At 61.5% G+C, this 23,927-nt stretch overlaps 5 protein-coding genes across 7 annotated transcripts; 4 read left to right on the forward strand and 1 right to left on the reverse strand.

Annotated features, from left to right (window-relative positions):
* The first annotated feature begins 1,038 nt into the window (after positions 1-1,038).
* APH1A (aph-1 homolog A, gamma-secretase subunit) lies at positions 1,039-4,640 on the forward strand. 2 transcript variants are annotated; one of them, XM_082073265.1, is made up of 7 exons: positions 1,039-1,175; positions 1,891-2,061; positions 2,796-2,869; positions 3,117-3,239; positions 3,510-3,637; positions 3,883-4,006; positions 4,207-4,640. In XM_082073265.1, exons 1-7 carry the CDS (start codon positions 1,063-1,065, stop codon positions 4,269-4,271), a joined length of 798 nt encoding a protein of 265 aa, XP_081929391.1. In that variant the 5' UTR covers positions 1,039-1,062; the 3' UTR covers positions 4,272-4,640. The 2 variants fall into 2 exon arrangements, with proteins under 2 accessions (XP_081929391.1, XP_081929392.1); XM_082073266.1 differs by lacking the exon at positions 1,891-2,061.
* A 250-nt stretch (positions 4,641-4,890) lies between these two features.
* CA14 (carbonic anhydrase 14) lies at positions 4,891-8,291 on the reverse strand (the record flags this gene model as incomplete). Its single annotated transcript, XM_082073221.1, has 11 exons — positions 4,891-4,972; positions 5,114-5,198; positions 5,305-5,325; positions 5,425-5,551; positions 5,655-5,812; positions 5,908-5,974; positions 6,041-6,136; positions 6,936-7,078; positions 7,163-7,339; positions 8,146-8,166; positions 8,240-8,291. 11 exons carry the CDS (start codon positions 8,289-8,291, stop codon positions 4,891-4,893), a joined length of 1,029 nt encoding a protein of 342 aa, XP_081929347.1.
* Positions 8,292-8,869: 578 nt separating this feature from the next.
* On the forward strand, positions 8,870-11,215 carry CIART (circadian associated repressor of transcription; the record flags this gene model as incomplete). The annotated part of the gene is made up of 5 exons (XM_082073222.1): positions 8,870-9,249; positions 9,391-9,646; positions 9,798-9,873; positions 9,954-10,032; positions 10,484-11,215. The coding sequence occupies 5 exons, from the start codon at positions 8,870-8,872 to the stop codon at positions 10,743-10,745; spliced, it is 1,053 nt and encodes a 350-aa protein (XP_081929348.1). The 3' UTR covers positions 10,746-11,215.
* A 134-nt stretch (positions 11,216-11,349) lies between these two features.
* MRPS21 (mitochondrial ribosomal protein S21) lies at positions 11,350-12,564 on the forward strand. The gene is made up of 3 exons (XM_082073156.1): positions 11,350-11,403; positions 11,548-11,635; positions 12,345-12,564. Exons 2-3 carry the CDS (start codon positions 11,553-11,555, stop codon positions 12,523-12,525), a joined length of 264 nt encoding a protein of 87 aa, XP_081929282.1. The 5' UTR covers positions 11,350-11,403; positions 11,548-11,552; the 3' UTR covers positions 12,526-12,564.
* A 163-nt stretch (positions 12,565-12,727) lies between these two features.
* On the forward strand, positions 12,728-23,592 carry PRPF3 (pre-mRNA processing factor 3). Of its 2 annotated transcripts, XM_082073263.1 has the most exons (16): positions 12,728-12,822; positions 14,270-14,433; positions 15,324-15,454; positions 18,222-18,368; positions 18,815-18,898; positions 19,005-19,225; positions 20,010-20,316; positions 20,410-20,576; positions 20,705-20,787; positions 21,269-21,412; positions 21,516-21,615; positions 21,994-22,107; positions 22,360-22,478; positions 22,656-22,739; positions 22,829-22,890; positions 23,391-23,592. In XM_082073263.1, exons 2-16 carry the CDS (start codon positions 14,289-14,291, stop codon positions 23,535-23,537), a joined length of 2,055 nt encoding a protein of 684 aa, XP_081929389.1. In that variant the 5' UTR covers positions 12,728-12,822; positions 14,270-14,288; the 3' UTR covers positions 23,538-23,592. The 2 variants fall into 2 exon arrangements, with proteins under 2 accessions (XP_081929389.1, XP_081929390.1); XM_082073264.1 differs by lacking the exons at positions 12,728-12,822; positions 14,270-14,433; positions 15,324-15,454 and adding an exon at positions 16,907-16,997.
* The last annotated feature ends 335 nt before the right edge of the window (positions 23,593-23,927 follow it).

The following is a 23,927-nucleotide window of genomic DNA, read 5'->3' on the forward strand; positions in this document are numbered from 1 at the left end:
TCCTATGGATTTTAAGCCAAAGATTCCTATGGATTTTGAGCCAAACCTCTCAGGACAGACAAACCTCCCGGTGTCTGAATCCCAAGGGGTTTCCCAGTTTGGCTTTTCCGTCTCCAGCCCCACGTTCCTCTCCCAAAACCTCTCTCCGATTTTGGGCTTTTACGCACTTCTCCAAAGTTCTCCTCCAAGCTGACGCACTTCTGTGCCTCAAAATAAAAACCACTCAAGTTTCTGTAGTTCTGTGGCGTGTAAACCACGGGGGTTTGGGCGCAGGTTGAGCTCATTTCCCGGCTCAGCGGCGGAAGCGAAACTGGAGGGGAATTACAAGCCGAGTCCAAGCGAAGTGACCGGGGTTTGCTGTTTGTTCCGCAGACGGTGGCGCGTCCGGCGGGTCCTGCGCGGGGACCGTGTCCCCGGCCGCGCTGCCCCAACGGGCCACGGAGGGAACCCCCAAACCGACGTTCCCTCGGAGCGTCCGCGGAGCAGTTCGGGGGGTTCTGCTCTCAATGGAGGTTTCTGCTCTTTTGCTGCCGGAATTACAGGCTGAGATGCTGGGGAATGAGGAGAGAAAGGTGGGTTGGAGCAGTAACTCTGAAAAATAAAGACATGAAGATGAAATGAACTGAAGTGACATAAATAAAAATTGAGATAAACGAGACTAAAATGAAATAAACTGAAGTGGAGTTGAAACGTAATAAAGAAGTTGAAGTAAAGAGGAAATGAAATAAAGTATAAATGAAATAAACTGAACTAAAAATGAAATGGGATAAACCAAAATAAAGGTGAAATAAACTAAACTGATATGAAATAAAAAATGAAACGAAGAAACAAATAGAAATAAACTAAACTAAGCATTGAAATGAAATAAGTAAACTAAAAACTGAAGCGGAACAAAGAAACGGAGGTAAAAATTGCCACGGAATAAACTAAAATCGCGATGGAGATGGGAATGTGGAGCGCCCCCCCCAACCCAGCGCGGCCTCCGCGCCGCCAGGGGGCGCTGCCCGTGGCCCCGCCCCGCAGCTTCCGGCGCGCCCCGCCCCCTGGCGGCCCCGCCCCGCCATGGCGGCCGCCGTGTTCTTCGGCTGCACCGGCATCGCCTTCGGGCCCGCGATCGCGCTGGTGCTGCTCACGGTGGCCACGGAGCCGCTGCGGGTCATCGTGCTGGTGGCGGGGTGAGCGCGGGGCCGGGGCTGCGGGGGCCTGGGGGCGCTGAGTGGCCTCTGGAGGGACCTGAGGGGAATTTGAGGCGCTGAGGAGAATTTGGTGGTCTGAGGAGCCTTTTGGGGGGAGCTGAGGGGAATCCGGGGGGATCTGAGTGACCTCTGGGGGCCCTGATAAGAATTTGGGCCCCTGAGGAGAATTTGGGGGGTCTGAGTGACCTCTCCGGGGTCTGAGGAGAATTTGGGGGGTCTGAGGGGCTTTGAGGGGTCTGAGGAGAATTTGGGGGTCTGAGGAGCCTTTTGGGGGAGCTGAGTGACCTTTGGGGGTCCTGAGGAGAATTTGGCGCCCTGAGGAGAATTTGGGGGTCTGAGAAGTCTCTGGGAGGTCTGAGAGACCTTTGGAGGAGCCTGAGGGGAGTCTGGGGGGGTCTGAAGGGAATTTGGGGGCGTCTGAGTGGCCTCTGGGGGGTCTGAGGAGAGTTTGAGCCCCTGAGGAGCCTTTTGGGGGGATCTGAGGGGAGTTTGGAGGGCTCTGAGTGCCCTTTGGGGGGCGTAGGAGGGCCCTTTGGGGGGTCTGAGGGGCCTTTGGAGCCTCTGGGGTGGCTTTTAGGGGCAGTTGCGTGGTCAGAAAACATTGGGGGCAACGATGGTCTGAGCGGGGGCGGCGGGGGGGTCGGAGCTTTGCCCGGTTGCCGTCCCTCCCCTGATCTGGGTGTTTCCCCCGCAGGGCGTTCTTCTGGCTGGTGTCGCTGCTGCTGGCGTCGCTGCTGTGGTTCGTGTCGGTGCGGCTCAGCGACCGCGGGGACGCCGCGCTGCAGCGCGCGCTGCTGGGCTGCGGCGCCGCCGTCTCCGTGCTGCTGCAGGAGCTCTTCCGCTTCGCCTACTTCAAGCTGCTCAAGTAAGGGCGGCTTAGAGCAAACCCGCGTTTATTCCGGTGCGCAGAGGTTTGCAGTTGATTTTAAGCCAAGCATTGCTATGGATTTTAAGCCAAGGATTCCTATGGATTTCAAGCCAAGGACTCCTATGGATATTAAGCCAAGCTTTGCTATTGATTTTAAGCCAAGGATTCCTATGGATTTTAAGCCAAGGACTCCTATGGATTTTAAGCCAAGCTTTGCTATTGATTTTAAGCCAAGGATTCCTATGGATTTTAAGCCAAGCTTTGCTATGAATTTTAAGCCAAGGATTCCTGTGGATTTTAAGCCAAGGATTCCTATGGATTTTAAGCCAAGCTGTGCTATGGTTATTAAACCAAGGTTTCCTATGGATATTAAGCCAAGGATTCCTATGGATTTTAAGACAAATCTCTTGGGACTGACAAACCTCCCGGTGTCTGAATCCCGAGGGCTGAATCCCAGTTTGGCTTTTCCGTCTCCAGCCCCACGTTCCTTTCCAAAAACCTCTTTCCAGTTTTGCACGATCTTTGGACTTCTATGTGCTTTTAAAAAATTATTCTTCAAGTTTACACGCTTCTATGCCTTTAAAAAAAAATTATTCAAGTTGATGAGCTTTTATGCCTTATAAAGTATTCTTTGTGGGACGCAAACCTCCGCTTTTGAAAGCGCCTTTCCTTGATCATTATCCCGGTCTGTTCTGAACAAGCCGCTCGTGTTTTCTCTCCCTCCGGAGCAGGAAAGCGGACGAGGGGCTGGCGACCATCAGCGAGGACGGGCGGTCGCCCATCTCCCTCCGGCAGATGGCGTACGGTGAGCCTGAGATCCCAGATGGGGGGTGGTTTCTCCCCAGAGGGCTGTGGGCGTTGGAACGGGCTGCCCAGGGCAGTGCTGGAGTCGCCAGCCCTGGAGGGTTGGACAGACGAGGTTCTCAGGGACGTGTTTAGTGCCGGTATTAACAGTTGGGCTCAATTTTAATTCTCTTTTCCACTAAAACAATGGGATGTGGGGCTGGCGGTGTGGCCGCGGTGCCTCCGGTCACTCCCGCCTCCCTCTGCAGTCTCGGGTTTGTCCTTCGGCATCATCAGCGGCGTCTTCTCTGTCATCAACATCCTGGCCGACTCCATCGGGCCGGGCACCGTCGGGATCCACGGCGACTCCCCGTATTATTTCATCACGTCGGGTGAGGCCGCGGGACGGGGTTTGCGCCTCCTCCCACGCAACAGGACGAAGGAAACGGCCTCAAGTTGCCCCAGGGGAGGTTGAGGGTGGAAATTTGGGGTGATTTCTCCCCAAAGGGCTGTGGGCATTGGGACAGGCTGCCCGGGGCAGTGCTGGAGTCGCCATCCTGGGGGGTGAAGGGCCGAGGTCCTGGGACGCGGTTGGCGCCGGCGGTGGGCGGCGGTTGGGGCGGGTGGTGTGGGAGCCGTTTGGCAGCGCCGTGTCCCCGCAGCGTTCCTCACCATGGCCCTGGTCCTGCTCCACACCTTCTGGGGGGTGATTTTCTTCGACGCCTGCGAGAAGCGGCGCTACGGCCGCCTGGTGCTGGTGGTCGCCAGCCACCTCCTCACCTCGGGGCTGGTGAGTTGGACGCAAACTGTCACCAAAACCTGTCCCCAACGTCACCGCAGCCGTTCCTGTCACTGGGTGTGGGGGGAACGGATCGCAGGGACCCCTAAATCCTGGCCTGGGAGCCATGGGGCGAGTCACATCTCTTTCAGGCACCTCCTGGCACTAAGCAGGAGTTTAATCCAGGCTTAAACGCTCCCCCCGCCGCAGTGGTTTGGGGGGCATGTGACATTCCTAACGTGGCTTTTCCCCCCCAGACGTTCCTGAACCCCCGCTACGCGGCCAGCCTGGGCCCCATCTTCATCATCACCCTCTGCACCGGCCTCTGGGCCTTCGTCACCGCGGGGGGGTCCTTCCGCAGCCTCCTCAAGTGCCTCTCCTGTAAGGGGGGACGCGGGGGGGCTGTGTCCCCTTTTAGCTGTTGGGGGGTTGGATATGGATGCGGGGGGACCCAGAGCTGCAGGACGGGCCTTGTGTACCCCTCTCCCTTTCTGTTGAGCAGGGGGTGCTCCTGCGCACCCCCAAACACCCCCCACCCCCAAACCAACCCTGCTGAGCCCCCCTTTCCTTTGTGCGCCCAGGCAAGCAGGAGGACGACAGCAGAGTGATGACGTACTCGGCGCTGCGGGTGCCCTGCGAGGACTGAGCCGCCAGACCAAGTGCCAAGGTGACCCTGGTGACACCGCTGACCCAGGTGACACCGCTGCCCCCCCGTGACCCGGGGGACACGTGGCGACCCGGGGGACGTTTTGCTCCCGTGTCCCCATCCCGTGTTTTGGGGTCCGGCCCCGCGGGTCCCTCGTTAGCGGCTCCTGTTGGAGTTGTCCCCGGGGTGTGGGGCAGGACCCCCTCCCCTCGCGTCCCCCCCGCCGCAGCCCCGCTCTGCTCAGGGTGACGCTCTCGGGGCGCGGGGTGGGGGGCTCCGCTCTGCCCCCTGTTCTGGTCCTGGCTGCTGCCTGGGGCACTGCGTGTAAATTATTATTTTTTTGATTGAGTAAAACCCCTTTTAATAGAGCGATGGGAACCACAGCACTGAGGCCTTTCCTGTAATGGGGGGAGAGGGGTCGGTCCCCCCCATTTTGCTCTGCACCCCCCCGGCCGCTCTCAAGCTTTGGGGGATGCCCCGTTCCCCCCCAAGCCATGAGGCCCCTGCACTGTGGGGTGGGGAAGGGGCTTTATTTGCAGTGGGGTGGGGGCAGGAGCCGCCGGCACTGTGAGGGGGGGCAGCGGAGGGTCCCTCACAGCCCAGCCCGGGGGGTTCAAGTTCAAGGGCGGGGGGTGTCGTCCGGGGGGGTGCGGCGGGAAGAGGCTTTGAAGACGACGTCGTGGTCGTGGGTCCTCCTGGCTCTGCGGGGACAGGGCTGAGCTGGGGTGGGGACAGACCCCTGGCGGGGGGAACAGACCCCTGGCGGGGGGACAGACCCCTGGCGGGGGGACAGACCCCTGGGGGGTCAGACACAGATTTTGGGGTGGGGGGGCGTCTCTCACCGCATCCTCTTGGCCGCAAAGTGGCCGATGAGGAGGAGGCCGATGCAGCCGGCGACGGCGCCCAAGACGATGGCGACGATTTCACCTGCGGGTGACGCCCCAGAGGGCTCGGGGGGGCACAGGGAGGGGGGGCGAACCCCACCAAGCCCCTTCAGACCCCCCAGTCCCATCCCGACCCCCCAGGGCTGTACCTGTCGAATACCCTTGGAGTCCTGCAAGAGAAAAGCAGGGGCTCAATATGCAACCAGCACTACAGGAGCCGTTTTAGGGATGTGGGGGGGCCCTTTCCACCTCCCCAAGCCCATTCTCACGCCTGGGGACAGACGACAGCACCAGGCGCTGGTTGAGCTCCTGGGGGGCCCGAAAATTATCCACCAAGCGCCGGGGTTGGGGTTCGGCCGCCGTCGTGGCGTAAAGGGCTCCCTGGAGCTGCTCCAGCTGAAATCGGGGGGAACAGGCTGAGGGTGCCCGTCCTCACCCTCACCCCCCAAAAATGGGCTGTGACCCCAAAATGGGGGGGGTTGACCCCCAGAAGTCCCACCTGTGCCCGGCTGATGCGGACGGGCTGCTGGAACAGGGTCCAGAGGACGCTCTGGTGGCACGGGGGGGTGGTGAGGGACCCGTTGTAGCGGTAGAACAGGTCCAGGCGGGGGGGCAGCAGCGCCGCGATGCTGAAGGACGGGATGGCCGCGCTCTGCCCTGGGGGGGGACACGTGTGGGGGCGCAGGGGGGAAATTTGGGGCGTCCCCCCCTTGCCGTCTCCCCCGTTTCTCGCTCGCGCGCCCGTTGCTCACCCGCGTAGCGGATGCTCCCCAGGTGCCTCAGGACGTTGTCGTAGGCGGGGTGGGGGTCAGCACCCACCTGGGGGGGAAGGGTCAGCGTGGGGGGGACGCACCCGCGTGGGGGGGTATTTTGGGGTGCACGCACCTCCAGGAGGACGCCGAGCACGGCCAGGCCCCCGGCGTGGTGCTGCGCCTCCCCCGCGTCCGCAAACAGCTCCGCGTCGTAGTGAACCACGTGCATCTGCGGGGACACCCCGCCCGTGGGGACACCCCGCCCGTGGGGACACCCCAACCGGTGGGGACACCCCGCCCGTGGGGACACCCCGCCCGTGGGGACACCCCAGCCCCGCGGGGACACCCCGCCCGTGGGGACACCCCGCCCGTGGGGACACCCCAGCCCCGCGGGGACACCCCACCCGTGGGGACACCCCAGCCCCGTGGGGACACCCCTGCCCCGCGGGGACACCCTGCCCGTGGGGACACCCCTGCCCCGTGGGGACACCCCGCCCGTGGGGACACCCCGCCCGTGGGGACACCCCTGCCCGTGGGGACACCCCTGCCCGCGGGGACACCCCCATCCCACGGGGACACCCCCGCCCCGCGGGGACACCCCCAATCGTCCCCCGTCCCCACCATCCTGGCACCTTCCGCCGCGTCTGGACCCGTTTCTGTCCCCGCTTCCCATCCCCAGCTCTTGCTGCCCCCGTTTCCCACCTGTTTCCCCTTTCTGTGCCCGTTTCCCGCCTCCATTTCCCCTTCCTGCCCCCATTTCCCACCCCCGGCCCCATTTCCCTGCCTGTTTCCTGCACCCAAACCCCTTTGCCAGTTCCCTGCACCCAATTCTGGCACCCAGACCCATTTCCCACACCCATTCCCGTGCCGTTTCCCACACCCCTTCCCCTTTTCTAACACCCATTTCCCCCCAATTTCCCCCTCCCAGTCTCATTTCCCACCCAATTCCTCCCCATCCTATTTCCCAACCCATTGCCCCCCCAGCCCCATTTCCCACCCCATTCCCCCCATTTTGCCCCCCCCCGTACCTCAGCGGGGGCTCGGTGCCCATCCAGCAGGTGCTCGGCCCCCCCAGTGCTCCCAGTGCCCCCCCAGTGGAAGTGGAGCTGGGCGGCCGCGAAGCTGTGGGGCAGCCCCTGGATGCGCAGGGAGGGGGGCAGCGCCAGCACGGCTGCGGGGGGGGCGTTGAGTCCCCGGGTCCCCCCCATCGTGTCCCCCCTATCGTGTCCCCCCATCGTGTCCCCCCCGCGCTCACCCGTGTGCCCGTTGTTGCGGAGGGTCAGGGTGGGGGTGTCGGGCTGCCCCACGGCGCGGATGGGGGGCAGCGAGGGGTCCGGTCGCGCTCCCCCCGTCCGGATATCGATGGGCGACTGGGCTTGTCCCCCGCACGCCGGGTGGCCCTGGGTGGCCCAGTGCTGCTGCCCATGGGGACCTGGAGGGACCCAGGCGTCCGGGGGGACCCCCCGGCACGGTGGGTGCCGCTTTGCTTTACCCGTGACCCAAACTGCCCCCGTTTCCCCCAAAACGAGGACACGGGTGACGTTCCCGCCGCAATGGGGACATTTGTTCCGGCCGGGGGAGCGGGGACAAAGCTGATCCCGTGGGGGTTGGGGGGGCGTGGGGTCCCCGGGATGGGGCTTAACTGGGATTTGGCCGGATTTTAATTGGATTTGGCAACCGGAGCGAGACTTTTATATAAAATGGGACAATGGGCCCATTGGAGCAAGGGGGACCCAGGCGTCCGGGGACGGGGGAATGGGGGTGTCACCCATCCAGCCTTTCTGCCTTGGGGACCCAGGCGTCCGGGGATGGGGGGCTGCACCCATCCATCTCCATTCTATTTTGGGGGGACCCAGGCGTCCGGGAGTGGGGTGGGGGTCATGGGGGGGGTGTCATCCATCTGACCCACCCCCCATCTGAGGGGACCCAGGCGTCCGGGGGAGGCATGTGGAGGTTGTCACCCATCCACCTCTTTCCTATTTGGGGGACCAAGGTGTCCAGGAGTGAGGGGTCACCATCCCACCCCTCCCATTTGGGGGCCCCAGGTGTCAGTGGGTGGGGGCATGGGCGGGTGTCAGCTATCCCTCCCCCTCCCATTTGGGGGGCCCAGGTGTCAGTGGGTGGGGGCATGGGCGGGTGTCAGCTATCCCTCCCCCTCCCATTTGTGGGGACCCAGGTGTCCGGGAGCGGGATGGTGGGTTCTGTGTGTGGGGGGGTCCCTGGGTGGGGGACACTCACCCTCGTACTCCCAGTGGGGACCTGCAAAGGGGGAGCGGAGGTTTGGGGGGGTCCCGGGGGCAGGCGCCCCCAGCCCCATCCCGGGGTCACTCACCGGCGGGCAGGGCGGGCACCAGGCCCCCCAGCAGCAGGAGGGTGCGCAGCATGGCGGGGGGGGGCACCCTGGGAACCTGCCTTTAAATACCCCCCCGGGGGGACGGGGAGGGGCGGGGGGGCCATGGGGGAGGGCGCGGGTCAGGGGGTTTGGGGCTGGGGGGGGGCTGGGGGGCGGGGGACTGGGGGTCTTGGGGGGCTCTGGGGGGGCTGAGGGGGCTGTGGTTTGGGGGGCTGAGGGGGGCTGTGGGCTGGAGACTTGGGGGGTCCTGGGGGCGGATCCCTTTTCCAGCCCCGCCTCCTTTCCAGCCACGCCCCCTTTGCTCCCCAGGCCCCGCCCTCGTTGGGGGGGGAGAGCTGCGGCCACACGCGCCCAGGACGCCCCGCCCCGCGAGCGTGCCGGCTGACATCACCCGGCCGCGCGCCCCGCCCCCCACGTGGGGCCCCACGCGCTAGCGTTATGTAACGGCGCCCCCGCGAGGTCGCTGCTCCTCATTGGCCGTGACGCGCGGCCGAGGCCGCTGCTGATTGGGCGGCTTGCGACGGGGCGGGGCTCCTCGTGGCCCGGTCGTGCGGCGGGGGCGTGGCCAGATCTCCCTACCTCCCCCCGCGCGGAGCCCCGTGTGGCCACATGGGTGGGCGTGGCCGCGGCCCCGCCGCTCCCAGCCAATCAGCACGGGGCGAGGACCGCGTTGGGCAGCGCCGGCCCCGCGCGAGCCAACGGGGGCCAAGGGGCGGGGCGGGGCCCGGAGCCTCCGCCCTCTGCCGGGGGCGCGGCGGCCAATGGGCGGCGGAGGGGCGGGGCCCAGCGGGAGGCACGTGCGGCCGCACACGTGTCCGCGTGGGGCAGCGGCAGCCGGGGCGGAACCGGGACCGGAGAGCGGGACGGGAACGGGGACACCGGGACAGGAACCGGGACACCGGGACAGGAACCGGGACAGCGACGGAGACGCCGGCACAGAGACACCGGCACCGGGACGGGGACACCGGCAGCGCCGCCGCCGGGAGCAGGTGGGACACGGGGGGGGCGGGGCCGGGTACGGGGTCCCGGTGCCCGGTGGGTTCCTGCCCCCCCCTCCCCGCGCCACGGGGTTGGGGGGGGACATCCCAGTTTTTCCCTAATTTCCCCACTTTTCCCCTCGTTTCCCCCAGGCCGGGTGGCGGCACCGCAGGAGCTGAGCCCATGGAGTCCCGGCCCCGCGCCTGCTCGTGCGGCTCCCGCAGCCCCCCCAGCCCGGGGGGCCCCTCCCGCAGCCCCCCCAGAGCCCCGCGCACCCGCAAGCGGCCGGGGGGGCCGGACGGAGCCCCCCCCGACTCCCCCCCGTCACCCCGGGGGGGGAAGCGGCCCCGGAAGGGGGACGGGCGAGACGCCCCCCCCAGCGACGCCGATCTTCTGTTTGCCCAGAAAGTGAGTTTTTGGCAGCAAAATGGAAAATCACCCCGACCTGGGCGCGGGGGGGGGGGGGGGCAGCACTTAATCCCCTAAAAATGCGCCTCAGTTTCCCCACCTGGAGCTCGGGGGACACACGAACCCCCCCAAACCTTCCTCCTCCCCCCAGTGCCGGGAGCTCCGCGGGTTCATCCGCCCCCTGGCGGAGCTGCTGGAGGGGCTGAGACGGGGGCGATACGACAGAGGTGGGTGCGACGCCCCAGACCCCCCCTTTCCTCCCCCCCCCGCACCCCAAAGAGGCTTCACACGGTTTGGGGTCCCCCAGGGCTCAGCAGCTTCCAGCAGAGCGTGGCCATGGACCGGCTGCAGCGCATCATCGGCGTCCTGCAGAACCCGGAGACGGGGTGAGTGCCCCAGGAACCGACCCCCATGGGGCGCCCCCCTGTCCCGGCACGGGGTGATGGGGGTGGTGACAGGGGTGACACGGGGGTGATGGGGGGTGGTGACAGGGGGTGACACGGGGGTGATGGGGGTGGTGACAGGGGTGACACTGGGGTGCCGGGGGGGTGGTGACAGGGGTGACACGGGGGTGATGGGGGTGGTGACAGGGGGTGACACGGGGGTGATGGGGGTGGTGACAGGGGGTGACACGGGGGTGATGGGGGTGGTGACAGGGGTGACACGGGGGTGCCGGGGGGGTGGTGACAGGGGGTGACACGGGGGTGATGGGGGTGGTGACAGGGGGTGACACGGGGGTGCCGCGGGGGTGGTGACAGGGGGTGACACGGGGGTGCAGCGGGGGTGCCGGGGTGGTGGCAGAGGGGGGTGCCGGTCTGACGGGCGTTTCTCCCGCAGCGCCCGGTGCCTGGGGACGCTGCTGCAGGTGGAGCCGATGCTGCGCGGCTGGTTCCCCCACGTCACCCCCCACAAACCGCCCCAGGAGCCGCCGCCCCCCCCCGCCGCCCCCCCGCTCCCCCCGCGCCGCCGCCCCCCCGCCGGCCCCCCCGGGGTCCCGCGCTGCCGACACCCGCCCGGGGACACGGCGGCGCGCGCGGGGGGACACTCCCGGTGCCACCGGCCCGGGGCCCCCGCGGCCCCCCCGGCGCCGGATGCCTGACCCCTGACCCCCCCGCCAGGGGCGCTCTCCTGCTTTTCCTCAGTTTTGCCTTTTTCTGGATGTTTTATTTTTTAATTGTGGACAGTGCAACCTGCGGGCGGGTGGGGGGGCAGAGACCCCCCCAGGGAGCCCCAAAACCCGGGGGGACACGTGCCTTTGCTGGGGGGGAGGGGCCGGGAGGGGGGGCTGGTTCCCCACCCCCGTGTGCCTGTGGCCCCGTGGGGCTGCCCCACGGCTCGGCCCCGCTGGAGCAATAAACGCCGCGGGAGCGGCCGGGGCCGCCTGTGCCGGTGTCGTTTGTCACCTGGGGGGGATTTGTCCGCTGGCGGGGGAGGGGGATTGGGAGCCGCCCCCCAATATCCCCTCAGGCCCCGCCCCCTGCCCCACATCCTGACCCGCTGACCTGCCCCACATCCCATCCGCGCCCACGAGCGCTAAACCCCGCCCTCTGCGCCGCAAGCCCCTCCCACGAGGCCTAAACCCCGCCCCGACTCCCGCCCCGCATCTCAGTCCCGCCCACGACTCCTAAACCCCGCCCCCTCGCCGAGTCCCACGCCCCCGCCACGCCCCCTCCCCCGGTGCCGGGAGCCACTTCCGGTTCCGGCGGTGAGCGGAGCGGCCGCGTCTCCTCCGGGGGCTCCCGACGGGACCGCGACGTGTGTGACAGCGGGGGGGGCGGACGGGGCATTCCTGGGTCCCTTCGTGCGGGGAGGGGGCGGCCTGGGCGGGTCGGGCCCGGGGGGCGGGGGGAAGGGCCGTGAGGGGCTCGGGTCCGCCCCGGCCCACCCGCCGCGTCCCGCAGCGCCCATGGCGAACCACCTGCGCTTCGTGGGCCGCACCGTCATGGTGCAGAACGGCGACGTGGAGGCGGCGTACAGCGTCCTGAACCGGTGAGGGCCGGGGGGCCCGGGGGCGGGGGTCGGGGGGAGCGCGGGGGTCCCGGGGCCGCCCTGCGCCTCCAGCGAGGACCCGCCCGCTCTGAGCCTCGGGGGGTCCCGTCAACCTGCAGCTCTTGGGAGGAGCCGCTGAGCTCATTAACCGGGTGTCACGAAGCTCCCGTTTGACCTCGGGAACTGGGGGCAGAACGGACGGTTTTGCTGCTTTTCGCTGTGCGTGGGGATCGTGAAGCCCGGAGGGTCACCCAGGGCTGTCGCTGCCACCGCTGGGTTCAGGCGCCTCCTTGCATATGGATTTAATTAAATTAAAGTTAATTAACAAAACTAAAGAAGGAGGCAGGAGTGCAGCAGGGACACGGCAGCGGCTTCACTGGGGTCAGTGGCCGGTGGAGGAGGAGGAAGATGAGGAAGAGCCCCCTGTCCTCCCACCCTCAGTTAACGAAGCTTAATGAGGCTCAAGGGCGCTCGTTGCCCTCGGTGCGGTGACCTCCAGGTGTCCCTTGTCACCGGTTTGCAGGAGCGGGGGAGCAGCTGTTCCCTCCTCACACCCCTGGAGCCATTGCTGGGGTGGAAACAGTAACACTCCAAATGTCCAAAATACAGAAGCGAGGTGCGATTTTAACCAGATCCCTCGTTTTTCAGCGCGCGGGGGGTCCCGCTCGGGGGGTCCCGCTCGGCCCGTCTCAGCCCGTGTCTCCCGCAGGATCCTGACGCAGGACGGGCTGGTGGATGCGGTGCGGCGGCGCCGCTACTACGAGAAGCCGTGCCGGCGGCGGCAGCGCCAGGCGTACGAGGCGTGCCGGCGCGTCTACGGCGCCGAGATGAGCCGCAAGATCAGCTTCCTGGCGCGGACCGTGCGGCCGGACCCCTGGCTGGGCTGCTAGGGGCACCCGGCACAATAAAACCCCCTCCTGTTAATCGCTTATTTATTTGGGCTCGAGTTAATCGCGGTTGATGAGGCGCGGGGTCCCGCGGGCACGTGAGGGCGCTTCCCGCGCGCGGGAAAGGGGGGGGCGGGGGGAGCTGTCACGTGGTGCGGGCGGCGCGCCACGCCCTTGTTTACTGACAGACCACGCCCACCTTCCCGGCATCACCCGCGCCGGCGTTTCCGCTTCCGCCCGGACGCGCCGTCACCGTCGGGGCCGCCGCTGAGCGGGGCCTGTGGGGCCGCGGCCGCCCCGGTGAGGGGACAGCGGGGACACCGGGCGGGGATCCGGCGGTAACGGGGGGCGGGGGGCGGGGGCGCCGCGGCGGAGGCGGCGCTCAGGGGCCGGGGCATCGCGCGGCGCTCCGCGGCCTCAGGGAGCAGCGGGCCGGCCGGGGGGCGCGGGGCCGGGGGCGTGCGCGGGTCGGCGGGGCCGGCCGGGGGGCACTGCGGGGGTCCCGGCGCCGACCGGCGCGTTTGGGGCAGGTGGAAAACTCTCTAAAAATATATATATATATATATATATATATTAGGCAGCGAAGCGGCAAACTCTGATTTTTAAAGGAAAAATTTAGTCAGCGGAGCTTAATTTAAGTCTTAATTTAAGTCTTTCAGTCTTAATTTAAAAAGCAACGCCCGCAGTGAGGCTGGAAAGACTCAGTTAGAAACAAGTGCAGAGCGACGCTGGAAACTCCTTTAAAATAAAGAGCTCGGGCAGCAGAGCTGGCGGCTCCCAGTGCAATACGAACTGAGGCGGGGAGCTGGAGACTCATTGAAACAAAAAAGAGCAAACCTGAAAACTCTCATTGTTTTGAAGAAAATTTTAGGCAGCAAAGCCGAAAACTCGATTTTTTAATTGTTTAATCCCCGCAGGAAGTGTTTGGCCACCAGGAAGTCCCGTAGTGACCACTTAGTGCCTCTGTGTCTAGTTTAATGTCTCTTTGTATGTTTTAGTGCCTGAATATATGTTTAATATATCCTGTATATACCTTTAAAAGCTCACCCGGGTTGGTCTCCCGCTGTCGTCATTGCGGGTTCGTCACCCGCAGCCACGAGACGTCGGGGACGGGTTTAAAGCTCTTCCCAATAATCGTTATTCAATCAGTTTCCTGTTTAATTAAACCCATCAAGGGGAAGAAAATGTCGATGTGGAGCGTGTTTCCTTAAGAAGATTTTCATCCTCTGCCCAGATAAGGGCGACTTGGTTTCTTAAGCTGATTAAGAGCCCCAGGCGGGTAATTAAATGGTTATCGCGGAAGCGCTAACGATGAGCGCGGAGAAGTTTTTGCCTCGAAAACGCCAGGAATTTGGATTTTGCAGCAGTTTAAGCAGCAAACGCGGAGCGGCCGGGACTCTGTAACGACGGCGAAGTTCAAAGTGATTTGTGAACCTGAGGGAAACGAGATTAATTAATGGCGAGCGCGGGGGCCTTTTCTGCAGCTGGTTCAACGCCTTTTTACCTCGTTTTTCTCCCGAAATGATCAATTATGGACTTGGCGCCTTGAGGCGCGTTAACAACTGGAAAAGAGCAGAAATACGTTCAAAACGAGGCCGAGGCGCGACGGGCGCCCCGAAAATGAGCGTTTTTGTCTCGCTCGCTGCGAGTCAGCGCGGCGCTGGTTGGGCGGGACGGGGTTCGGGCGTTTCCCCCGGGATCCCCGGTGCTTTCCCTGGTTAACCAGGCTCCGCGTTGCTCCCGGCAGGACGAGCGGCTGCGCCGCCATGGCGCTGTCCAAGCGCGAGCTGGACGAGCTCAAGCCGTGGATCGAGAAGACGGTGAAGCGCGTCCTGGGCTTCTCGGAGCCCACGGTGGTGACGGCCGCGCTCAACTGCGTGGGCAAGGGCATGGACAAGAAGAAAGCGGCCGGTGAGAGCGGCAGACGGCCCCGGCGTCGCGGTTAAACCGTTATTCACCTGCGGCGGGGTGGGGGTTTGTCGCGGCGGGTGGGTTGTGTTGGGTTAATGTGGTAAAAGCCATAAAATGCCCCCCGAAATGGGGAGGTGTTGAGGGGGTTCTGGCTCAGGAGAGTTTGGGCAAATTGGCAGGTGGGACGTGGTCCAAAAACTGCGGAACATGGTCCAAAAACCGCGGAACATGGTCCAAAAACCTCGGAACGTGGTACAAAACCTCAGAGTGAGGTTCAAAAAGCCCAGAAAATGGGACTAAACTTCAGAATAAGTTACAAAAGCCTCAGGATATGGTGGAAAAGCCTCAGGATATGATGTAAAAGCCTCAGAATATGGTGCAAAAGCCTTGGAATATGGTGGGAAAGCTTCAGAATATGGTACGAGAACCTTGGGATGTGGTACCAAAACCTCAGAATATGGTACAAAAACCTCGGGATAAGTTAAAAAACATCCGAGTATGGTATAAAATCCTTGGGATGTGGTACAAAAGTTCAGAGTAAGTTCTGAAAACCTCGGAATAAGTGGGAAGAGGTCAAGATTTGGTACAAGTCTTGAGAATATGGTGTAAAAGCCTCGGAATCTGGTACAAAACCCTCCGAGTCTGGTGCAAAATCATCAGAACGTGGTGCAAAAACCTCGGGAGGAAAGATGCATTTAAAGCCTCTTTTTCTAGAGGGATTGAAAATTGATCATGTAACCGTTTTTAAAATGGTTTTTTGTCCGTTAGAGCGCTAATTGTGATGTTTTGAGTGAAATCCCGGCTTGTTTAGTGCCTGGCCCCGCAGGGCGGGTTCCCGCGGTGCCCCGCTCCGTGGATCCCACTCCCACTCCCACCGTGTCTCGTTGCAGACCACCTGAAGCCGTTCCTGGACACGTCCACGCTGCGCTTCGTGGACAAGCTGTTCGAGGCGGTGGAGGAAGGACGCAGCTCCCGGCACTCCAAGTCCAACAGCGACCGCAGCCGCAAGCGCGAGCTCAAGGTGATTATCCGTTAGCCGTTACTGCTCGCTCGTTCTCTCCCGTTTTCGCTGGCCGTGCGGGCGCTCCGCCGCGCTTTCCTCTTCCAGAGAGGTGCAGCTCTTAGAAGTTCAAGAGAAAAGACCCTTTATTCCACAGCAAAGTGTGTGAACCTTCACCTTGCGGTTCTCTCAACCTTTTCCTTTCTTTCTGGTGTTTTTGGTTGCTGTCGCGGTCTCCGCGGTGGCTCCTCAGGGCTCTGTCTCTCCGCTCCTCCGTTCTCTTCACCGTCATTCTGGTTTCACGACGTTCCCCATTGGGCTCCGTGCTGCGCGATCGCGGGCTTTTCATTCTCTTTTCCATCCGGAATCAACAAATGGTGATTTTTAGCACCCCCGGTGTAGCCGGAGGTTAATTCTTCATAGCGCTCTGGCGTTTCAGCCACCGCACACTCGTCTCTGTGGAAGCCACGTGCGTCCCAACGTGTTTCCATCTCCTCCTCTTGACGACTCTGCTCCCGCCTTCTGGAATTGCGCTTTGCTCGTCACTCGAGTTTCAAAATCCTCGCCTCGTGCTTGTTCTGATTTAATTTGGCGCTCTGACCGCGTTTGACCGCGAGCGGAACCGTCCTCTTGGGGTTTGGTGTCTCGGGTGCGTTGGGAAGCTGCTCCCTCCGCCTCCTGGCGATGTTTCTGTTCAAAACCCGCGTTCTCCTGTGCGCTGTGCGGCTGCGGCTGCGGGCAGGAGGTCTGGCTGCGATCACGGTGCGTCGGTGGCATTTCCGTCCCGCAGGGCGGGTGCAGCCCCGGTAGCTCGGGAGGGTTTGAGTCTTCCACGGCTCTTTTTGGTTGAGGTTGTTAATTTGGGGTGATTTCTCCCCAAAGGGCTGTGGGCGTTGAACAGGCTGCCCAGGGCAGTGCTGGAGTCACCATCCTGGAGGGGTTGAAATAACACAGAGATGAGGTTCTCAGGGACACGGGTGGGTTGTGGTTGGACTCCATGATTTTGAGAGGCTTTTCCAACCCAAACAACATGAAAACCGGTCAGGTCAGCTGCTGTTCAGGCTTTTTCCAGCTCTCTGGGTCGCTGAGCGGGGCCTTAAACCCCCTCAGTGCCAAAAAGCCTTTGGCCACCTCCAAGAACAACGGTGGTTGTGACATTCCCGCGATGTCCCGCTTGCCGAACCATTGCCACGGCTCCATCATCCCCCTTTCCCGGAGCTCGTCCGGGGCGCTCTGGCTCCGACCGGCCCCGCTGACCTGCGGATCTCGCAGCCCCGTGTCCCCAGTCTCAGCCCCGTGTCCCTGGCGCAGTTCTTAGGGTTTAATTTGTGCTTTGATGCGGAGATCTGGCAGCGGATCGATCCCGAAGGCTCCTGGGGGTGAGGTCGTTGCTTGGGAAGCGTCAGGAACTAAAGCAAACGGTTTCCACACTTTATACTATGGGCAAGTCCTTTCTCTTGAACTTGTAGGTTTTCCGGGAAGTGCCCGTGTCTGGCTGAGGAAATGTCCTTGTAGGATACGAACCGTTGTAGTGAAGAAGGGATTGCGGCTAACGCTTAAACCGGTGTGTATATTTTCTTTTCAAATAACACCCTGACACACGCCGCGACCGCGCGGCCGCACGGACAGAGTTACTGACACAAACAGGCGCCGAGGAGGCGGAACCGCGGCGTCTCTGGCTCCGTCCGCATTTTGGGGAGGACGTGGGGGGCGAGCGGTGGCACCAAACCCGCGGGACTTGGCAGAGGCCAAATGGCTGAGGTCTAACAAGGCCGAGTCCTGCGCTTGGGTCACAACCCCGTGAACGCTACGGGGGGAGAGCGGCTGGAAAAGGACCTGGGGGCGTTGGGTGATAGTGGCTGAATAGGAGCCAAGGGGCCACCAGCGCCCTGGTTGTACCGGCACCGTGTGGCCAGCGGGACCAGGGCAGCGACCGTCCCTGTGCTGGGCACCGGGGAGAACAACCTGCGAGTCCTGGGGGCGGTTTGGGCCATCACCTCAGGGCTCAAAATGGCGGCGCCGGAATCACCTCAGGGCTCAAAATGGCGGCAGCAGAATCACCTCAGGGCTCAAAATGGCGCCAGAATCACCTCAGGGCTCAACATGGCAGCCCCAGGGGTGCTGGGATCACCTCATGACAAGAGCTTGAGGAGCTGGAGCGAGTTCAGAGAAGGGAACGGAGCTGGGGAAGGAGGTTGAGGTTGGACATTGGGAACAATTCCTTCCCCAAAGGGCTGTGGGTGTTGGAACAGGCTGCCCAGGGCAGTGCTGGAGTCGCCATCCTGGAGGCGTTGAAATGCACAGAGATGAGGTTCTCAGGGCTGTGTTCAGTACCAGGGCTGGGTGATGCTTGGACTCCATGATCCTGAGAGTCTCTTCCAACCAAAACGATTCTATGAAGCTGTGGAACCGCTTTAGCCCCCTCAGTCCAGCTCGTGTTCCGGCCTTTTCTGTCTCTCCGAGTCGCTGAGCGGGACCTTAAATCTCCTCAGTGCTGAAGAACCTTTGGCCATGTCCAGGAGTGATGGCGGCTCCGACGCTGCCGCCATGTCCCGTCCTTCAGCTTGCGCGGATCATCGTTGATGCTTCTCTGTGGGACCAGGGTGGAGGCTCCGTGCGGGATTTACCAGTGGATTCTGATTCCATTTTAATCCTAACTCGATTCCAAACCGCGGTGCTGACCCTACGGTGCCGGATCTGACCCGCCTGCTGATTCCTCCTCTTAAACCGACGCCCGCGAGGAGAGCTCTTTGGTTTCTAACCAGTTTTCTCCTTGTCTTTTCCTCAGGATGTGTTTGGCGATGACTCGGAGGTGTCCAAGGAGTCTTCGGGCGTCAAGAAGCGGCGCATCCCGCGCTTCGAGGAGGTGGAGGACGAACCCGAGGTCATTCCCGGCCCCCCTTCCGAGAGCCCCGGGATGCTCACCAAGCTCCAGGTGGGTAAACTGGGCTGTTCGGGAGTTCTGCCCCAAAACGGAGCCTCCCCGGCCGGGATCTCCAACCCCAGCGTGGTGTGGTCTTTGTCTTAATTCATATAACGAGCTGTGCGAGCAAAAAGCACCTTGGTTTTGCCTGTTTGTTGTTTGCTGCGATCGTTGCCGACGTTCCCTTCGCAGGGCTCGCTGCTGCGTGTGCGTTAGGTGAATGGGAGCGTGCAAACATCGAATTGGGGGGTTTTCCTTGCTTAATCTGGAGTAAACGGTGCTGGTGGAGAGTGTTCGATGTCCTCTCTGCAGCTGGAGGGTGTTGATTAGAGAAGTTTGGATAGCAGTTTGGTCTTGCTGAGCTTCTCGCGTTCATTTTCAGCTGTGAAAGGACACTGAGGGCTCCTTTTCTCCTGCTAAAAGGAATTAAAACTCACTGTCCGATTGTCTGTGCGCAGATCAAGCAGATGATGGAGGCGGCCACGCGGCAGATCGAGGAGAGGAAAAAGCAGCTGAGTTTCATCAGTCCCCCCACACCACAGGTACCGCAACCAACAGGAAAATCCCCCCAGAAATTCCAGCCGTGACACGTTGATCTAAATGCGCCGGAACAGACGCGTAACAAAACCTCCCTTCTCTACCAAACAGCCCAAAATCTCTTCTTCGTCCCAATCGGATCGTCTCCCCATCGGCAACACCATCCAGCCCTCGCAGGCGGCCACGTTCATGAACGACGCCATCGAGAAGGCGCGCAAGGCGGCCGAGCTGCAGGCGCGCATCCAGGCGCAGCTGGCGCTCAAGCCGGGGCTCATCGGCAACGCCAACATGGTGGGGCTGGCCAACCTGCACGCCATGGGCATCGCGCCGCCGTGAGTGGCCGAGCCGCGAGATTTGGGGTGATTTCGTCACAAAGGGTTGTTGGGTGTTGGAAGAGGCTGGAGTGCTGGAGTCACCATCCCTGGAGGGTTTAAAGACAGAGATGAGGTTCTCAGGACATGGGGTGGTGACGAGGTGGGGGGAACGATTGGAATTGATGATCTTGAGGGGCTTTTCCAACCAAAATGGTGATTCTGTGATCGTGGGCGGGTTTGGGTTGGGTGGGACCTTCAAGCAGCATCCAGTCATGGGCAGGGACACGTTCAACAGATCAGGGACACGTTCAGTTGATCAGGAACATGTTCAGTAGACCAGGGACATCCAGACAGATCAGGGGATCCCCAACTGATCAGGAACGTCTCCAACCAGATCAGGGGATCCCCAACTGATCAGGAACGTCTTCAACCAGATCAGGGACATCCCAAGAGATCAGGAACATCTCCAACCAGATCAGGGACATTTCCACCAGACCAGGTTGCTCAGAGCCACGTCCTTGGATGTTCTCATGATAAATGGAGGTTGAGGTTGTGAATTTGGTGTGATTTCTCCCCAAAGGGCTGTGGGTGTTGGAACAGGCTGCCCAGGGCAGTGCTGGAGTCGCCATCCCTGGAGGGGTTGGATACACAGATGAGGATCTCAGGGCCAGGGGCAGTGCCAGGGGTGGGTTAACGCTTGGACTCTGTGATTTGGTGCTTCCCATGGAAATAAGACTCGCGTTTCCTTTGAATTAACGCCGTATCCACATTTTAATTCCGCATCTCTTTGTCTCACCCGCAGGAAAGTGGAGCTGAAGGACCAGACCAAGCCCACGCCGCTGATCCTGGACGAACAGGGCCGGACCGTCGACGCCACCGGCAAAGAGATCGAGCTGACGCACCGCATGCCCACGCTGAAGGCCAACATCCGCGCCGTGAAGAGGGAGCAGTTCAAACAGCAGCTCAAGGAGAAACCCTCCGAAGACATGGAATCCAACACGTACTTCGACCCCCGCGTCTCCATCACCCCGGCCCAGCGGCAGAAACGCACCTTCAAATTCCACGAAAAAGGCAAATTTGAGAAAATCGCCCAGAGGTTGCGAACGAAGGTATTTCGGGGGGTCTCCCCCTTGTGCTTTTCCTGAAGGTTTTGCTTTTTTGGAATGAACTTTTTTGTGCCCTTTTCCCCCCGTTTCCCTCAGGCGCAACTGGAAAAGCTGCAGGCGGAGATTTCTCAGGCCGCCAGGAAGACGGGGATCCACACCTCCACCAAACTGGCGCTGATTACCCCCAAAAAGGAGCTGAAGGAGGGGGAGATCCCCGAGATCGAGTGGTGGGACTCCTACATCATTCCCAACGGCCTCGACTTGTAAGCGCTTCTATTGCCGTATTCCCATCGCAGCAAATTTGGGGTTTGGTGGTTTGTTTTGTCGCGTTTTTGGTGAGGGGAGAGCAGAAAGGAGCTTTGCGATGACCCAAACTCTCTTTATTTTTTAGAAAAGGTGGAACGTCTTCCAAGAAAGACGAATATTTTGGGATCACGAACCTCGTGGAGCACCCGGCGCAGCTCAACCCGCCCGGTATGGCCCCGTTTTGCTCCTTTTTGCCGTTAAATTAAGCGCAAATTGTTCTGAGTGGCCGGTGCTTGGTGGGGTGAAGAATCGTGCAAAGATCAGTTGGAAAGCTCTGGAAATAGGTGCGAAATTGGGAAAATAGACACTCCGCCCTGGTCTGGGAAATTTAATGTTAGTCTAAAAGCAGGTGCGCTTCCAGCAGCGTTTATTCGCTGACCAGCTCCGCCAGGTTGGTTTTGCCCTTCCCACCTCCATGAAAAGACGCAAAACAACCACAGAGCTTTTTGGTTTTAAAAAAAAACCCTGTTTCTGTGGTTTTGTGTTGGTCCAAACAACCGCAGAGCGGGTTTGTCGGTGACGGGGCCGCCGCGGCACGCGGGGCGGGTGTCGCCTCTGGCGGCGCGGCTGGCGGCCGGTGCTGGACGCATTCGGTGCGTGGCGCGTTCCCGGCGTGGCGCGTTCCCGGCGTGACGCGTTCCTCCCGCAGTGGACGGCGACACGCCGGTCACCCTGGGCGTGTACCTGACCAAGAAAGAGCAGAAGAAGCTACGGCGCCAGACTCGGCGAGAGGCCCAAAAGGAGCTGCAGGAGAAAGTCCGGCTGGGCCTGATGCCGCCGCCAGAGCCCAAAGGTCAGTAGAACAGCGAGGAACGGGTTCTAAACCTGCTTTTGGGGGCTTTCCCATTTTTCCCGTTAGCGGCGCCTCTCACAGCTGCTCTCCCCTTCCCTCGCAGTAAGAATCTCTAACCTGATGCGGGTTCTGGGCACGGAGGCCGTTCAGGACCCCACGAAGGTGGAAGCTCATGTGCGGGCGCAGATGGCCAAGAGGCAGAAGTAGGTGGCACCTCGTGCTTTTATTTTCCATTTTTTTCATCATTTTCAAGTGCATTTGTAGAGAATAGAACCCTGGCGGCGCAGCAGCGGGACCCTGTGTCTGCGCTTGGTGATCAAAGCGGCCTCATGCCCGGTGCTAAATTAACACTGAACCACAACACTGACGGCTGCGGCCGTTGTCACTAACGAGCGTTTGCAGGGGCTGAATTGGCGCAGTGACTGGATTATAAAAACCAAACCCCAGTGCTTTTAATCGAGGTGGCAATGTGCAGCTGCAGCCGCTCGGGGGCCTGGGGATGCTGGTTTTCGGAGGAGCGGGCTGCGTTTTGGGGCCGGAACGGCCGCGTTTGGCTCATCGCCGCCTCTCTTTGCACGCAGAGCCCACGAAGAGGCGAACGCGGCGAGGAAGCTGACGGCGGAGCAGCGCAAAGCCAAGAAGGTGAAGAAACTGAAAGAAGACGTTTCGCAGGGGGTTCACATCGCCGTGTACAGGTGAGCTCCCACCTGAGCGGTTCCTCCTAAATAAACCTGAGAAATGACCTGTAGAAACCCGCTTATCGAGTTTCCATCATCATTAAGGAATCCCGGCCCAGCGCAATTAACGCTGTCCCAAAAATAAGCGGTTCTGAGGGGTGATTAGAGCCCCATAGGAGCTGGGGAAGGAAGCTGGAGCCAGTCGAGTCAGAGCAGGCACCTTGTACGACTGATAATAGTTCTGTTTTTCCTTTGTATTTTTATTTTTAGGGTCAGAAACTTGAGCAATCCAGCCAAAAAGTTCAAGATCGAGGCGAACGCGGGGCAGCTGTACCTGACAGGCGTGGTGGTTTTACACAAAGACGTCAACGTGGTGGTGGTAGAAGGAGGTGAGGACGCCCCAGGCGGGTTTTTCAGTTGCGTGTAGCGTTCAACACCCAAAACTCACCCCGAAAATTGTTGATGGAGGGTTGTAGAAGGACAAAACGCTAAGGAAGCCGTTTGAAACTCCTAAAAAATGAAAGCTAAAGGACTTTTTTGTGAATATCGACTCGATTCTTCCCCAGGCCCGAAAGCACAGAAGAAATTCAAACGTCTTATGCTTCACCGAATAAAATGGGACGAGCAAACATCGAACACGAAGGGAGAGGGTGAGTGGGAACCGTGCGGGATGGGGAGATTTTCCTCTGCTTTCGGGACTAAAATTGGGCTTTATTGCTTGTTTGATTTTGTTTTTCAGATGACGAAGAGTCCGACGAGGAGTCCGTTAAGAAAACAAACAAGTGCTCTCTGGTTTGGGAGGTGAGTTGTGGGTTCAGTCCAACGCGGGCCGAGGGAACCGAGTCTCAGGCAGCCGCTGAGGTAAAAATCACATTTTGAGGCTTCAGATGGGCTGGAAATCCACTGATCAGATGCTTCCCGTGGTGTTTATTGGGCTGTAGGAGCGTCAGCATGGAAAACTGTTTATTTAGACGGGAGGGAGTTGAGTTGTAGCAGCTGCGATAATTTTTTATCTTTTAAAGCTTCAGATGAGACATAAACTGCTGATCAGACTCTTTCCATGGCATCAGTTGAGCTGTGGGCATGGGGAATGAGGTGGGAGGATCAAGGTTTAGGCAGCAGCTCTGAGGTAAAGTGTTGTTTGAAGGCTTCGGGTCAGCTGTGACCGTGCTGATGGGGCTCTTCCCGTGGTGTCATTGAGGCGTGGGAGCGGCACACGGGAGCTGTTCAGGGGGGTGGCCAGGCTGTGTTCCCCGCGCCCTGCGCCTCAGCAGCGGGTCAGCAGGGTCCTCTCTGCCCAGGGCACGGCCAAGGAGCGCAGCTTCGGGGAGATGAAGTTCAAGCAGTGCCCCACGGAGAACATGGCGCGCGAGCACTTCAAGAAGCACGGCGCCGAGCACTACTGGGACCTGGCGCTCAGCGAGTCGGTGCTGGAGGGCGCGGACTGAGGCCGCCAGCCCCGCGCAGCCCCGCGCCCATTAAAGACATATTTTTTAAAACAAATCGCCGTGAGCGCTTGTTTTGGGGGTGACGGGGAGAGTTTGTGGAGTCACAACAGGGGCGACGGTGTCTGTGGAGATCACGGGGGGACGCCGGTCACGGGTGTTTCTGAGGGAGGCGGGGGAGCGCAGGCTGCACTTGGGGGCCTGGCGGTGGGGGGAGCCGCCTGCCCTTCCTTTATTTACACAATAAACTGTTTTTTATTTAAAACCGAGGCTGTTCTTTCTTGCTAATTCCCTGACGCCGCCATCTTGGCGGGGAGCACAGGGCGCAGGCGCGGGCCGCGCGCAGAGGGGCGGGGCGCGGGGCGGGGCAGCGCAGGCGCGCGCGGGCGGCGG

Source organism: Streptopelia decaocto (genome assembly GCF_964273445.1).
Source record: "Streptopelia decaocto genome assembly, chromosome: 26".
NCBI lineage: Eukaryota > Metazoa > Chordata > Aves > Columbiformes > Columbidae > Streptopelia > Streptopelia decaocto.

Excerpts from the sequence above, each read along its gene's own strand:
- APH1A (XM_082073265.1), top strand. The coding sequence starts at position 1,063 with ATGGCGGCCGCCGTGTTCTTCGGCTGCACCGGCATCGCCTTCGGGCCC. Across the intron at positions 1,176-1,890 it reads GTCATCGTGCTGGTGGCGGG|GGCGTTCTTCTGGCTGGTGT; the intron begins GTGAGCGCGGGG and ends TTTCCCCCGCAG. Across the intron at positions 2,062-2,795 it reads GCCTACTTCAAGCTGCTCAA|GAAAGCGGACGAGGGGCTGG; the intron begins GTAAGGGCGGCT and ends CCTCCGGAGCAG.
- MRPS21 (XM_082073156.1), top strand. The coding sequence starts at position 11,553 with ATGGCGAACCACCTGCGCTTCGTGGGCCGCACCGTCATGGTGCAGAAC. Across the intron at positions 11,636-12,344 it reads GCGTACAGCGTCCTGAACCG|GATCCTGACGCAGGACGGGC; the intron begins GTGAGGGCCGGG and ends TGTCTCCCGCAG.
- PRPF3 (XM_082073263.1), top strand. The coding sequence starts at position 14,289 with ATGGCGCTGTCCAAGCGCGAGCTGGACGAGCTCAAGCCGTGGATCGAG. Across the intron at positions 20,317-20,409 it reads CCCAGAGGTTGCGAACGAAG|GCGCAACTGGAAAAGCTGCA; the intron begins GTATTTCGGGGG and ends CGTTTCCCTCAG. Across the intron at positions 22,740-22,828 it reads ATCGAACACGAAGGGAGAGG|ATGACGAAGAGTCCGACGAG; the intron begins GTGAGTGGGAAC and ends TTTGTTTTTCAG.